The sequence below is a fragment of the Prenolepis imparis genome, unplaced genomic scaffold (assembly GCF_030444845.1).
Source record: "Prenolepis imparis isolate NDT839.2.m4 unplaced genomic scaffold, iyPreImpa1.0 SCAF_6, whole genome shotgun sequence".
Lineage (NCBI taxonomy): Eukaryota > Metazoa > Arthropoda > Insecta > Hymenoptera > Formicidae > Prenolepis > Prenolepis imparis.
This window is the reverse complement of record NW_028141164.1, coordinates 18,083,130-18,096,569: the sequence shown is the minus strand read 5'-3', so window position 1 is coordinate 18,096,569 and position 13,440 is coordinate 18,083,130. Positions and strand designations below refer to the sequence as shown.

General features: G+C 45.2%; 1 protein-coding gene across 1 annotated transcript; it reads right to left on the bottom strand.

The window, feature by feature from the left end:
- Positions 1–2,930: 2,930 nt before the first annotated feature.
- LOC145937883 (uncharacterized) lies at positions 2,931–12,533 on the bottom strand. Its single transcript, XM_083041244.1, has 2 exons — positions 12,471–12,533; positions 2,931–3,941 (listed from the first exon to the last, which is right to left on the bottom strand). Exons 1-2 carry the CDS (start codon positions 12,531–12,533, stop codon positions 2,931–2,933), a joined length of 1,074 nt encoding a protein of 357 aa, XP_082897370.1.
- Positions 12,534–13,440: the final 907 nt, after the last annotated feature.

Below are 13,440 nucleotides of genomic sequence, written 5' to 3'. Positions count from 1 at the left end.
TAGAACACAAGCGAAAAATGATTTTGAAAAAAATTTGTACAAATTGATGAACAACGCGGTATTCGGCAAAACTATGGAAAACGTTCGAAATCATGTAGATGTAAAATTATTGACAAAGTGGGACGGACGATACGGTGCGGAAGCGATGATCGCGAAACCAAATTTCCATAGCAGGAGCGTCTTTTCGGAAAATTTAATCGCCGTTGAATTACGTAAACTAGAAGTAAAATTTAACAAACCAATCTATGTTGGTATGTGTATACTCGATATATCAAAAGTGTGTCTGTACGAATTTCACTATGAGTACATGTCACCGCTCTATCGTGAAAGATATCGGATAATGTACACCGACACCGACAGTTTAATATATCACATCGAGTGCAACGATGTGTATGAGAACATGAAACGTGATATCGCTAGATTCGATACGAGCGATTATCCAATTGACAACGCGTATGGTATAGCGCATGCAAACAAAAAGGTGCCAGGCTTGATGAAAGACGAGAATAACGGCGCGATAATGTCCAAATTCGTCGGGCATTAGAGCAAAAATGTACGCGGTGAGGGTGGACGGCAAAAAAGACACTAAAAAAGCAAAAGGTGTCAAAAGTAATGTCGTAGCGCGTAGTATAACATTCGACGATTATACGCGATGCCTGAATGAAGAGATTGAAATGACACGTCAACAGTCATGTATTAGATCGAAATTGCATGGTGTATACCATCCGCGAGACAAAAATTGCTCTAAGTCCGTACGACGATAAGCGGTATATTATACCTGATTCGACCGACACATTACCATGGGGACATTACCAGATACCCTTATAAAATATAATATAATTATAATGTAGTATAATGTGTGTGTGTGTGTGTGTGTATGATATATTGTTATGTAACATATGTGTAATATATTGTAACGATTAAAGGAAAGGATGTATTAATAAAGATTTTGTATTTCATATATTTCATGTATATTTTATATATTTTATACATTGTACATATTATATTTTTCTTAAAATAAATAGTCTATATGAATTAAATCACATTGTTCTTATGTATCCAAGAATTGTGTGAATTGTCAAATCCCAGCCATTTCACGTAAACCTCGTCACCCCTCCTGCGCAGTACTTTCTCCACAAGACACGTCCGGATAATTCGCGCGATGCAACTCACTCGTAAAACGCTCCAGCGACAGATGTTTTGCGATAGTCCTCGAATAGATAGCTTACGGGATTAGTACGCTGCACTTTAACAATCTTAAAAACCTTCGTCGTCCAATTTGGCGTGTAACCCTTCTCGAAAAGTTTCTTGTACTTGCTAACGCGTACCGAGTCACCTACTTTGAATTTCGCCGGAGCGGCAATCTTTATGTTACTATATACCGTTTTTAAAAGTTTATCAGCGATCGCGGGGGTGACGTCGGCGGGTCGCATGCCGATTGTTCGGTGCTTTCGCGCGTTATAATCCGATACGAGTCGCGGCAACGCGTCTATCACTTGTAAGTTCCATTCAGCGTAAACATCTTCCACATGTCGTTCTTCAGCGTACGACTGAATCGCTCGACGACCGATGCCTTCATTACCGAATATGTAGAATAATGATTGATGTTATGTTTCCGTATAAGCCGTTGCACGTCAGCGTTGTAAAATTCCTTCCCCATATCAGTTTGCATGTTTTTTGGGCATCTCTTGCTATCTCAAATTATTTCGGCGATAGCGTCAGCCATCTCGCTTCCACCTTTACTCTTGAGTGGTACGGCCCACGCGTACTTGCTCAATACATCGATGATGGTGAGTATGTAGTGATAACCTTTGTTGAAACGAGAATACGGACGCATCTCGACGATGTCGGCTTGCCACAGATCATCGTATCCTCGCACTATGACATGTCTTCGGGGAAAATTTTTTCTCGCCGGCGCGTGCAGTTCGTTCACCAACTGCCGTCTCTCCAAACTATGTTGTTTCATTGCTTCGTCGGTTTTTTTTCCCGATCGTCGTTTACTGCTGCTTGTTTTATCGCTCATTTCCGTTACTGAGCCGTTCGTAGCCGTTCTTGAGCCGTTAATAGTCGTTCTTGACCCGTTCTTGAGCCGTTCGTAGCCGTTCTTGAGCCGTTCTTGAGCCGTTCATAGTCGTTCTTGACCCGTTCTTGAGCCGTTCGTAGCCGTTCTTGCGTTGTTTACTTCCGTTCTTGACCCATTCGAAAATCGTTCTTGATTCGTTCGCAGCCTTGTTCACAGTCGTTTCTAACCCGTTCGTAGCCGTTCCTGACCCGTTCGCAACCGTTCCTGACCCGTTTGCAACCGTTCCTGAGTTGATAGTAGCGTTGTATGTAGCCTTTAATGACTTGTTCGTACCCTCGTTCGCAGCTGTTGCTAGGCCGTTCACTACCACTACCACTAATTGTAGTTAGATAGCAGTTCGATAATCCTTTGTAGCCGTTCGATAATTGTTCGTAGCCGTTCGATAATTGTTCGTAGCCGTTCGATAACCGTTCGATAGCCGCTCCTAACCCGTTCACTGCTGCTCATTCAGGTTGATAGTCGTTTTTGAGTTAGCATTAGCTGTACGTTGAAGTTCGTTTATCGCAGTATGTACTGTTCGCACGTCCTTCTCGAACGAAGTCAGCTTCTCATCTGATTCTTTCTGTTGATTCATCAATCTTTTAACGCAGGATTCCACATACAGTTTGTTGACAGCATCAGTGTCAGCTTCAGGTTGCGCTACACGACGAATCTTGCGCGATCTTGCATCATAGTCTGTAGCGACACGACACAGAGCGTTTCCGCGCACATAACTTCTCACCAATCTATCCCAATGATCGCTTGTGCCAGTTGCATCATTTCTCCGTTCGAATAATCCAAATTTGTTGATAGACATTTTTCTGTGCGAATGACGCCGATCGACTGATTAGTTTTGCCGAGACCCCGTTTAATTTATAATAATGCCTGCTTCGCGAAGTTCCTCGATGATCGACAGGATCTCGTTGTCGTGAGCGTTGTGGCCAGCTCGGCGCGAAGCATCGAGCAATCGTACCCGATCCACTAGCTCGTTGGGGTCGTCCCAGTGCACGTAATCGATTTTATTGTCGGTTAGCGTCATCGCTTGAGGCATGAATACACCCTTTCCAGATTTTTTCTTTTCAATTGACATCAACGGTGCGATTATTTGTTTGTATTTGTATCCCCTGTTGCTCCGTAATTGACCTTGCGCTTCATATTTGCGTTTATGCGCGTTCGTCGCCAATAATATGCTCTTGTATTTTTGCAAATCGTCTTCCGTGTAAATAACATCATCGGGAATCCTCTTGAAGACTAGCTCGTATAATCCAGGTGTACCAATGTACTTTACTTTGTCTATAATTATAGAATCATATTTATCCATGTTAAATCGTTTGTTACCGAGCAACATTCCATCTTTTTCGAAATAGACACCATATACGTGATCGATCTCGTTTTTTTTATCGCCACCGAGGAGAGCGCCCATGTATTTTTGTCTCAGTGGTCCGAAGTGCTCTCGCAACATTTCTTGACCTTCCGACGTTTGTAACGTGTTTTGAACGGATGTTTCAAGTGAATTGCTTGTGGTTTCGAAAACATTTTCGTTTGCGAGTGATTCGGGTATTGTAAATGGTAGGATTCTCGTTGTCGCGGACTGTGTAGGGGTGGACGGTGTAGAGCTTATCGGTGGTTCATCCAGTAAAAATCCGTCCGATGTACGTGGTGTCGATGAGCGATTTGTGTTTGGTCGTTTTCTCTTTTTCGGTGTCACATCTTCCTCCTCCTCCTCGTACCGCTTAACAGCGGGTAACGTTTTAATTTTCACGTCAGCTTTACTCTCAGGTTCGTATTTCACTGCGATCAAGCTCGCGTTGTCGACAATCTTTTGTAGTGGTTCGATAATAGGTTTAAAGTGAGTCTTGATTGCGATATCGTCATCGATCTTACCAGTTTAAAGCACGATGTTTCTTACGGATCGATTCGCTCGTTTTCACAATTTCCTTCGCAATCTTTTCACGCTCGCGAATATTATGGTTATCAACCATGTCTGCAGAGTGCTCGCGTTTCACTCTTCTCGACAGAATATCGGCAGCGACTAATCGTTTTGCGGTATCGCAAACTCGTTAAATCCTCTTCTGTATCGCCCGTTTGTAAGCAAGCTGTCCTTGTCTATCACTGGGAATCCATACTTTTGTTGCCAACAAATACGACATAATTTACTGAAATCTTCGTACGACATGTCGGTATTCACATGATCGTTGTACACGTGCTTCAAGTTGGTACCGTCCTGTTTAAACAAGATCAGTAAGTTCGCGTTGTCGCGTATAAGATGTTTTGGTATTCTCGCGTACGTCTGACAGAGATAGAAGCAATCAACGTTCGAGTGGCGTCCCATTGAAAAGTATTCTCTTATCGTATCTTGCTTGTCACACGCCACGTCATCAAAGATGAAAATCGAGTTTGGACATGCCTCGCTCGGTGGAATGACGTCACTGTTATTGGAGAATGTAAAGTAGCCGATTTCTTCGATCGACGTCAATAAATTCTCTAGATACCGATATTTCGGCTGTTGCAGTGACTTTGAGTACATGTACACGTTTTCGAAGCAAATACTGTGCGGGCTTTCTATCAAACTAATCAAGACGATAGTTTTACCGCAATTCGAGGGGCCGCATACGATCACGCGTATAGTAGTCGGCAACATCGTACCATGTCTGCGCATCTCCGCGTTGTCCCCCACCGAGCGTAATCTATCGTCGCAATTCGTCACGCGTATCGTCAAAGGTTGTCGCACGAATCTCATTTTCCCACTCCCCGATTGAATCGAACGCTTGCCTATTTATAGCTGCGCGGAACCACGAATCGCTCAGTAACGAAAAAATGTTTGTTTTGCTAACAAGTGCTTCCGATATTCACGGTTTAAGCGCCGAACAGCTGCAATTTGTGCCAAAAGCAGTTTTACTGCAATGTGAAAATCACATCCACTACGTGTGAGACAAGCTTCCGGAACACATAAAGGCGGATCCAGAGATTCAGGCCTGTCGCCGCTGTTTCGAACATTACAATCGACCGTGACAGCGAACGCACATCGACGGTCCAGCGCCGATGATAAAGGATTGCAGCGAATGTCAGCGAAAAAAATAGGTAGAGGACTATTAAATCACGCAATAAACGCACTTCCAATCGAATTCCATATCCCCGGCTATCAGTTTTGTGGTCCGGGCACGCGGCTACAAAAGCGATTAGCCAGAGGCGATCGAGGTATCAACTCATTGGACACGGCGTGCCGTGAACACGATATTGCGTACTCTCGGAGCAACGATCTCACCGAGAGACACGTGGCGGATAAGATACTCGCCGACAAAGCGCGAAATCGTATCATTGCGAGAGATTCGACTCTCGGTGAAAGAGCCGCCGCCACAGCTGTCTGGACAGCGATGAAAACCAAGACGAAGCTCGGTATGGGCCTGAAGACGAAGACGAAGACAAAGAAAAAGACGACGAAGAAACGGATACTTTCGGTATCGAAACGCGGTGGCATATTGCCAATCCCACCAATGTTGGGCGCGCTTGGATCCATGATTGGTGGAGCGGCTGGTGTAGCAAATATGGTGAACGACGGAAAAGCTGCACAACGTCAGTTGCAAGAGATGCTACGTCACAATCGCGCCATGGAAGGTCACGGATTGTATCTCGCTCCATACAAACACGGACGAGGAATTTCAACGAGAAAAAAGGGGGGAAAAAAAAACGTCAAAGAGACACTAAAAATGCCACAGGGCGTAACTACCAACATACAATTGCTACAACTGGCAAAACGTATGCGCATTCCATACTTTAGAGGTGTTTTCATGCGTGATTCGCTACCGATCGGTGGTATATATCAAAACGAGAGCAGCATCATAAATTTGGATAACGCTAAAGGATCGGGTACTCATTGGGTGGCGTACGCAAAGAGGGGGAATCGCGCTATATATTTCGACAGTTTTGGCAATCTTCGACCACCGAATGAATTGGTGCAATATTTCGGGCGGAATGTGACAAAGATACAGTACAATCACACACCTGTTCAAACTTATGATCAGAGCATCTGTGGACAATTGTGTTGCAATTTCTCCGAACGGTCTGTACACGTGAATTTAAAGACGGACATTGCATTATTTAACTCAGTATTCGTTAAACAGTTTTGCCGATATGTCTATGACATTCACGCTGACTGGAAAGAGTAGCGTCCTCGCGGCAGACTTTCCCGCCATTGATTTGAGCGACGATGAATACGAACTCGGTCTAGCGGATTTTGAGACTTATCACACGATATCGAACGTGAATTCCTCGAATAATAAATTTTACTTTGGCAAAGATGACGCGGAAATTACGATTCCCGAGGGATCATACGAGCTGCAAGCGATACATGAGTTTTTGAAACATGCAATTTCACGAAAACGTCCGCGACACGCTGTTCGTGATGACGATAAAAAACACATTGACAATGGTGACTTTGAAGATGAAGAATACCCGATAGTGCTCCGCGCTAATTACAATATGATGAGGAGTGAGATCAAATGCGCCTACAGAATTTTAACAAGCCTAACAACATTGGATCGCTGCTGGGATTCTCGAACCGTATACTGCAGCCGCGAAAATGGTACGAGTCGGACATGCCGATTAACATTATCAACGTGAACATTATCCGCGTAGAGTGTAACGTGACCGCGGGCTCGAACCGTATACTGCAGCCGCGAAAATGGTACGAGTCGGACATGCCGATTAACATTATCAACGTGAACATTATCCGCGTAGAGTGTAACGTGACCGCGGGCGCGTACAGCAACGGCAAACTCGTTCATACGATACATGAATTTTCACCAAGGGTACCACCAGGATATAAGATATCGGAAACACCGACGCACATCATTTACTTGCCGATCATCGTGCGGAGCATAACGGATTTAACGTTACGCGTTGTCGACCAGGACAGATGATTGCTCGATTTTCGAGGAGAAGAGATCACCATTAGATTGCACGTACGACGACGACAGCGATAACGTACGTGTGCGGCGTAGGAGATGCTTGTGTTGAACGGATCGAAAGACACGAGAGATAACACAATCTTTACGGAGCCAGCGACAACAACAACAACGTCGACATTCGCTAATATCCAATCATCCGGTTGCGCCAAGAAAAAGAAACTGAACGCATCAAACGTTGCGTTTTTACAATCTTTGGGATTCGCGGTGCGAAATATCTGAACAATGACCGACATCCTCAACATCGGGGAAGAGCCAATTTTCGACGATCGCATCATCAAAATTGAGACTCACACGTACAACCCGTTCGCCAACACCACGTTCGGACACAGTGATGAGATAAGAATACCCATACAACAACAGGATCTGTATACGTTGCCGTTTGACAGTTTTCTATACATCGAAGGAGAATTAAGGATAAATAGACCAGCCGAAGGATCTGATGTGATACTGGGAAATAATTGCGTCGCATTCATGTTTGATGAGATTCGATATGAACTCGATGGCGTGGAGATTGATCGCAACAGAAACGTGGGAATAACAAGTATGCTCAAAAACTATGTAACGATATCATCCGATAGAAGCGAGATTATGAGAAACGCCAGCTGGAGTGATCCGACTACTGTGAATGGAAACTTCAATTTTTGCGTGCCGCTCTACATGTTATTGGGATTTTGCGAGGATTACAGACGAGTGGTGATTAATGCTCGTCACGAGTTGATCTCAATACGATCGCGCAACGACATCAATTGTCTGGTTGGAGATTCGACGCTGGAGCCTGTGATCAACATATTCAAGATACAATAGCGAATGCCACATGTGTTGTTGAGCGAGATTAAGAAGCTGTCTATGCTGCGCGCTCTGGAAAGCGGACGCTACCTCAGCATGGGTTTTCGCTCGTGGGATCTGTATGAGTTTCCGCTATTGCAGCGTAAAACCAAGCATTCGTGAGCCATTAAAAGCGCGACTCAGCTGGAGAAACCACGATACGTTATCTTTGCTCTGCAGACAGGCCGGAAGAATGTCATGTCTGAGGAAATGAGTCGATTCGACGATTGTAAATTGACCAACGTGAAACTCTATCTGAACTCGGAATGTTATCCGTACGACGACATGAATCTGGACTTCGATAAAAACAGATGGTCGATTCTGTACGACACGTATGCACGTTTCTGCAAAAACTATTACGGGTACGAGTATCTCGAGCCGAGTCTCACCGTCTCAATGTTTCTACGTAACGGCCCATTCGTAATCATCGATTGTTCTCGACAAAACGAATCGATCAAGAGCGCAACCGTGGATGTGAGATTGGAATTTGAGTGTAAGGAAAACGTGCCGATGAATACCTCTGCGTACTGTCTCATCATACATGATCGCGTGATCCAGTACAACCCGTTGACCAACGTTGTGCGCAAAATCACCTAAATGCACCAACAATTTAGAGAGGGGGAAGCATAGCAGAATATAAATCAAAGTGTTATGAGATGGTTGTCATTCTTCTTTTTTAACTTATACATCGAAGAGAGAGATTTCGTCATGTCCGTACCAACGTTTGTGGATCTACAGGCGTTTATCCTCAATAAACAATTCATTGTAAAGGAAGCGGCAATCCTGAGAAGAGGATTTATTTTATCACATTATTTTTTCGCATATCCTGTACCATGGGGTGTGCTCATAAAATCGGAGAGACACCAAGCCTCATGGTTGACTCGAAATAATCATGGATTGCAATGGGTAGATGGCAACGTTCCATACAGCATGGCTCAGCGTTTGATTACAACAGTTATCGTTGGTGGACCACATGAAGAAGAAGAAGAATCCATTCTCGTATATGTAAAAGGACTTGAAAAGCGAGAATGGTTAGCCGATATATTGGATGATGCGGGAAACGGTTTCATTATTGAGACCTTGGATGCTGATTACGACGATATCGAGTCTCTAAATAATCTAGATGTTAAAAACACTATGCGATGTGGAAAACATGTTAAGAATTGCGCATTACAAAATGTATTCAAAATATTTAACTGGTGGTCGCAACGCCAGAAAGAATTGCAAGATTTGGAAAAATAAAATATTTAAACATTAATGTGTTTTATCTCTTATTCCCTTTCCCCAATCCTTTCCTCACGAATCGTTTCTAAGAATTCTTTTTATCCGAGCGCCGTTTCCCCTTCTCCTAAATTTCATAGCGCCAATAGTATTCTAGAATCTCCCACCACATTTACCCCACTACTTTTAAAAATAAGCGTCATGTACAACACTCGATTAATTTCTTTATACGAAGTGTAGCGTTAACCGTTCGTGCTGGTGGTTTCACTTTTAAAATCTGGAAATATGTACTATGCTGAAAGAAGCAGCGGCTGCGGCAGATATGCGAATAATTACATACCGAATTGTAATGAAACTCCATCGTTTGAGAACAAATGCGACAAGTAAGTTTAACTTTTTCTATTTTTCTATTTTTGTCTTTATATTTTTACAAATTGTATTATTTTTCAAACTAATTTCATTTTTACAGCATTTCGTTGGAGCCTCGTGCAGTTCGTATACTAGGTAGACGATATGCATTGACAGCTACGGGATTTAAATTCCTCGAAATTGGTATCAAAGTGGATCCACCGAGTTACGTGGAAATCGCCATAGGAGATCATCGAGGAAAGGAACTGATACTATCTCTCGAAGCGTGGAAAGGACTCTACGAGCAACGTCACAATATTCAGAATCTGCTTCGAAACGATTCTAAAGATTCCTACAGTTTTGTAAGCGTTGGACCGTTAACAGTGCGAGTTCGTACGATTAACGACGCCAAGTTAATAAGTCTTGAATCTTCAAATGTATGCATGATGATGATCGAATCGACGTTACACCGTATGTTCGATCTCGATCCATGCATTGATGTAACTTTTGACCGATTGGTTAAAATTACCAATACAGTCGATATCAAGTTTACGCAATTTTCAAATATGGCGTCCAATGTAATGAATCCTGAAGAAGTATCAAATGTAATACGCGCTAGCGACGCCTTCCACAAGCATCAGCTCATCGATTGTGAGCTGGCAGCTTTAGAATAGAATAGAATATTTATTCCGTGGCCCAAAATAGGGATTGCGGGGCGTTTTCAGGGGACCGCCAAACCCCTTACATCCACCCATCTATCTTCTACCTTTCCTATTACATTAACAGTTCTCATTTCTCATTACATCATATTTCCACACTCCTCTTCTTCTCTCTTCTCCTCTCCTGTCATCCTTCCTTCCTTCCTTCCTGTCTCCCTGCCTCTGCTTCTTTCTCCTTCTCCTCTCCACCCTTCTTCTCTCCCTCACCCTTTTTACAATTTCCTCATTTCCCTAACCTGGCCAATTATAGACATCACAATAATCTAACCTGACCTCCCACACTCTTCCCCCTCTCCCCTTACTCCACTTCCTCTTTATCCCCCCTCCGTTCCTCTCTCCCTCACCCTTTTACACAATTTTTCATTCCCCTAACCTGGCCAATTGGAGACCTCACAATACTCTAACCTGACCTCCCACACCCTTTTCCCTCTTCCCTCTTACCCAACTATCTTCAACCTTTCTTTTTTACCAATCTCTTTCCTCACCATACATCATACATCCACCCTCTTCTTCTTCTCTCTTCTCCTCTCCTGTCGTCCTTCCTTCCTTCCTTCCTGTCTCCCTGGCCTCTATTTCTTCCTCCCTCTCCTCTCCTCCTTTCCTCTCCTCCTCACCCTTTTTACAATTTTCTTAATCCCCTAACCTGGCCAATTATAGACCTCACAATAATCTATCCTGACCTCCCGCACCCTTTCCCCTCTCCCCATACTCCATTTTCTCTTTATCCCCCCTCCGTTCCTCTCTCCCTCACCCTTTTACACAATTTTTCATTCCCCTAACCTGGCCAATTGGAGACCTCACAATACTCTAACCTGCCTCCCACACCCTTTTCCACTCCCCTCTTCCTCCTCTCCCCTTCCTCTTTATCCTCCTCCCCCCTCCTGCCCTTCTCTAACCCTCCTACCTCTCCCTCCTCTCACCTTATCGCCTCCCTACATTTATCTTTTAACCCACTCTCCTCCCTCGCTATCCCACCCCCATTCCTTCCCGTCTATTTCTATTTTCCTGTTCCATACCCTAACCTCCTTCCCTTTCCTTTCTTCCTCTCTCGCCCATTCTAACAATTTCCATCTTACTCTCCTCTCCTCCATCGTCAAATCCTCGTCTATGCCTACTCCCCACCTTCTCCTAAAATCCCACCTTCTCTCTAACAACTTTTCCCTGTCCTCTCTTCTTCTAATTCCACTATAAGCACTTTCTTCCCCCTTTCCCCCGTTCTCTCCCTAACTTCCCTCACCCTCACCTCCTTTCCTAATGCCCATGCCATCAACCATTCCATCATCAGTCTTCTTTCTTCCTCATCTTCCCCCTCTATCCCTCACCAAACTATATTCCTTTCCCTACTTCTTCTCCTCTCTATTTCCTCTTTCCTCTCTCTCGCCTCTCTTTCTCTCCCCCCTCTCTCTAATCTCTTCCCTCTTTCTACCGCTATCCCTTCCCATTTCCTCCCTATCCTATCCTCCTTTCCACCCTGCTCCCCCCTCCTTTCCCTTCCTTTTTCTCTCCATCTTCCCTCCTTACCTCTTTCCCCATACCCTATCCTTTCCCCTATCTTCATCATCCTCTTCCACCAACTTCCACCACCATTCCCTTCTATTTCCCTCCGTATTACCCCCCGCCCCTTTCTCTACTCTTACTTCCCTCCTTTCCTCCCTACCGCTTCTTTCCTTCTCCCTACTATCCCTACTATCCCTTTCTGTTTTACCCCTCTCACTCCCCCCTTCATTCCCATTCATCAATTTCCCTTCCCCCTTCATCTTCCTCCCTCTCACCACCTACCTCACCCCCCCGTCCAGTGCCCTCTCTCCTCCTTTCTCCTCGACCCCCCTTACCTCATCTCTCTTCCCTTCTCTCATCTTCCCGCCCGCGCTCACTCTCTTCTCTCTTCCTCCGCTCTCCTCCTTCCCCTGCATATCTCCACCACTCTGTCCTTTACTCACACATCCTTCTCCTACCGCCATCTCTTCCCTCCGCTGCACTGCCTCCTTTTTGCCGTCTTCCATCCGCTCTCCTCCAAATCTTCTCCCGTCCTCTCCCGCAGCTTCTTTCCATTCTTCCACTCTTTCCTCACCTTCCTCCTCTTTCCTCCGCTCTCCTTTCACCACCTCCTTTCACCACGCTCCACCTCCTGTCAACTCCTTTCTCCAACTCTTTCTCTCCGCACTCTTTCCTCTCTTTTCTCCTTTCTTCCTCTCTACTCTCCTCCTCTAGCATGCTCATTTTCCATAACCTCTCACTCTCCTCCATTCTCTCTAACCTTTTCTCTATACCTCTTCTCCTTTCCTCCTCCTCACTCTCTCTTTCCTTGTTCCTCTCCATCAACTTTACCATCCTCTCCATCATCCTCCTCATCTCCTTTATATCACTTACACCGTCCTTTATCCACTCCATCATTCCGTTTCTGTACTTCTATTCTCTTTGCTATACTTTTATTACGTACACGTGCCACTGTTCTAACCACCTGTTTCCGTTCTTTCAGCTGGCAGCTTTAGTTTTTAGTCCATAATATGTAAGAAAAAAAAATATTTAAAAGAAGAATAAAGAGTTTTTAAGTCTAAATTATGATGTAATTTCTTTGCATGCATTTCCAATCCGCACTCTTTCCCACCCGTAAACAGTTCCCCAGCTCTCATACGTAGCTCGTTGCAAGGTCCTTGCGGGGGATGACGTCATGCGGGGAAGGGGGAACGTCAGGCTAGGGACCGAGAGGCTAGGGGCCGAGAGGCTAGGGACCGAGAGGCTAGGGATCGCGAGGTTAGGGACCGAGAGGCTAGGGACTGCGAGGCTAGGGACTGCGAGGCTAGGGACCATGAGAGAGGTAGCGCTTAGAGGAGACTAGGGACCGCAAGAGAGGTGTCGCAGCGAGGAGAGAGAGAGAGAGAGAGGGAGAGAGAGAGAGAGAGAGAGAGAGAGAGAAAGAGAGAGAGGAGAGAGAGAGAGAGAGAGAGAGAGAGAGAGAGAGAGAGAGAGAGAAGAGAGAGAGAGGAGAGAGAGGGAGAGAGAGGGAGAGAGAGGGGAGAGAGAGGGAGAGAGAGGGAGAGAGAGGGAGAGAGAGGGAGAGAGAGGGAGGAGAGAGGAGGGAGGAGAAGAGGGAGAGAGAGGGAGGGAGAGGGAGGGGAGAGGGGAAGGAGAGGAGGGAGAGAAGGAGAGAAGGAGAGAGGGTGAGAGAGAGAAGGGAGAGGGAGGGAGAGGGAGAGAGGGAGAGAGAGAGAGGGAGAGGGATCGAGAGAGAGGGAGGAGAGGGAGGGGAGAGAGGGAGTAGAGAGAGGGAGAGAAGTACTCTGCGTTGATACCACTG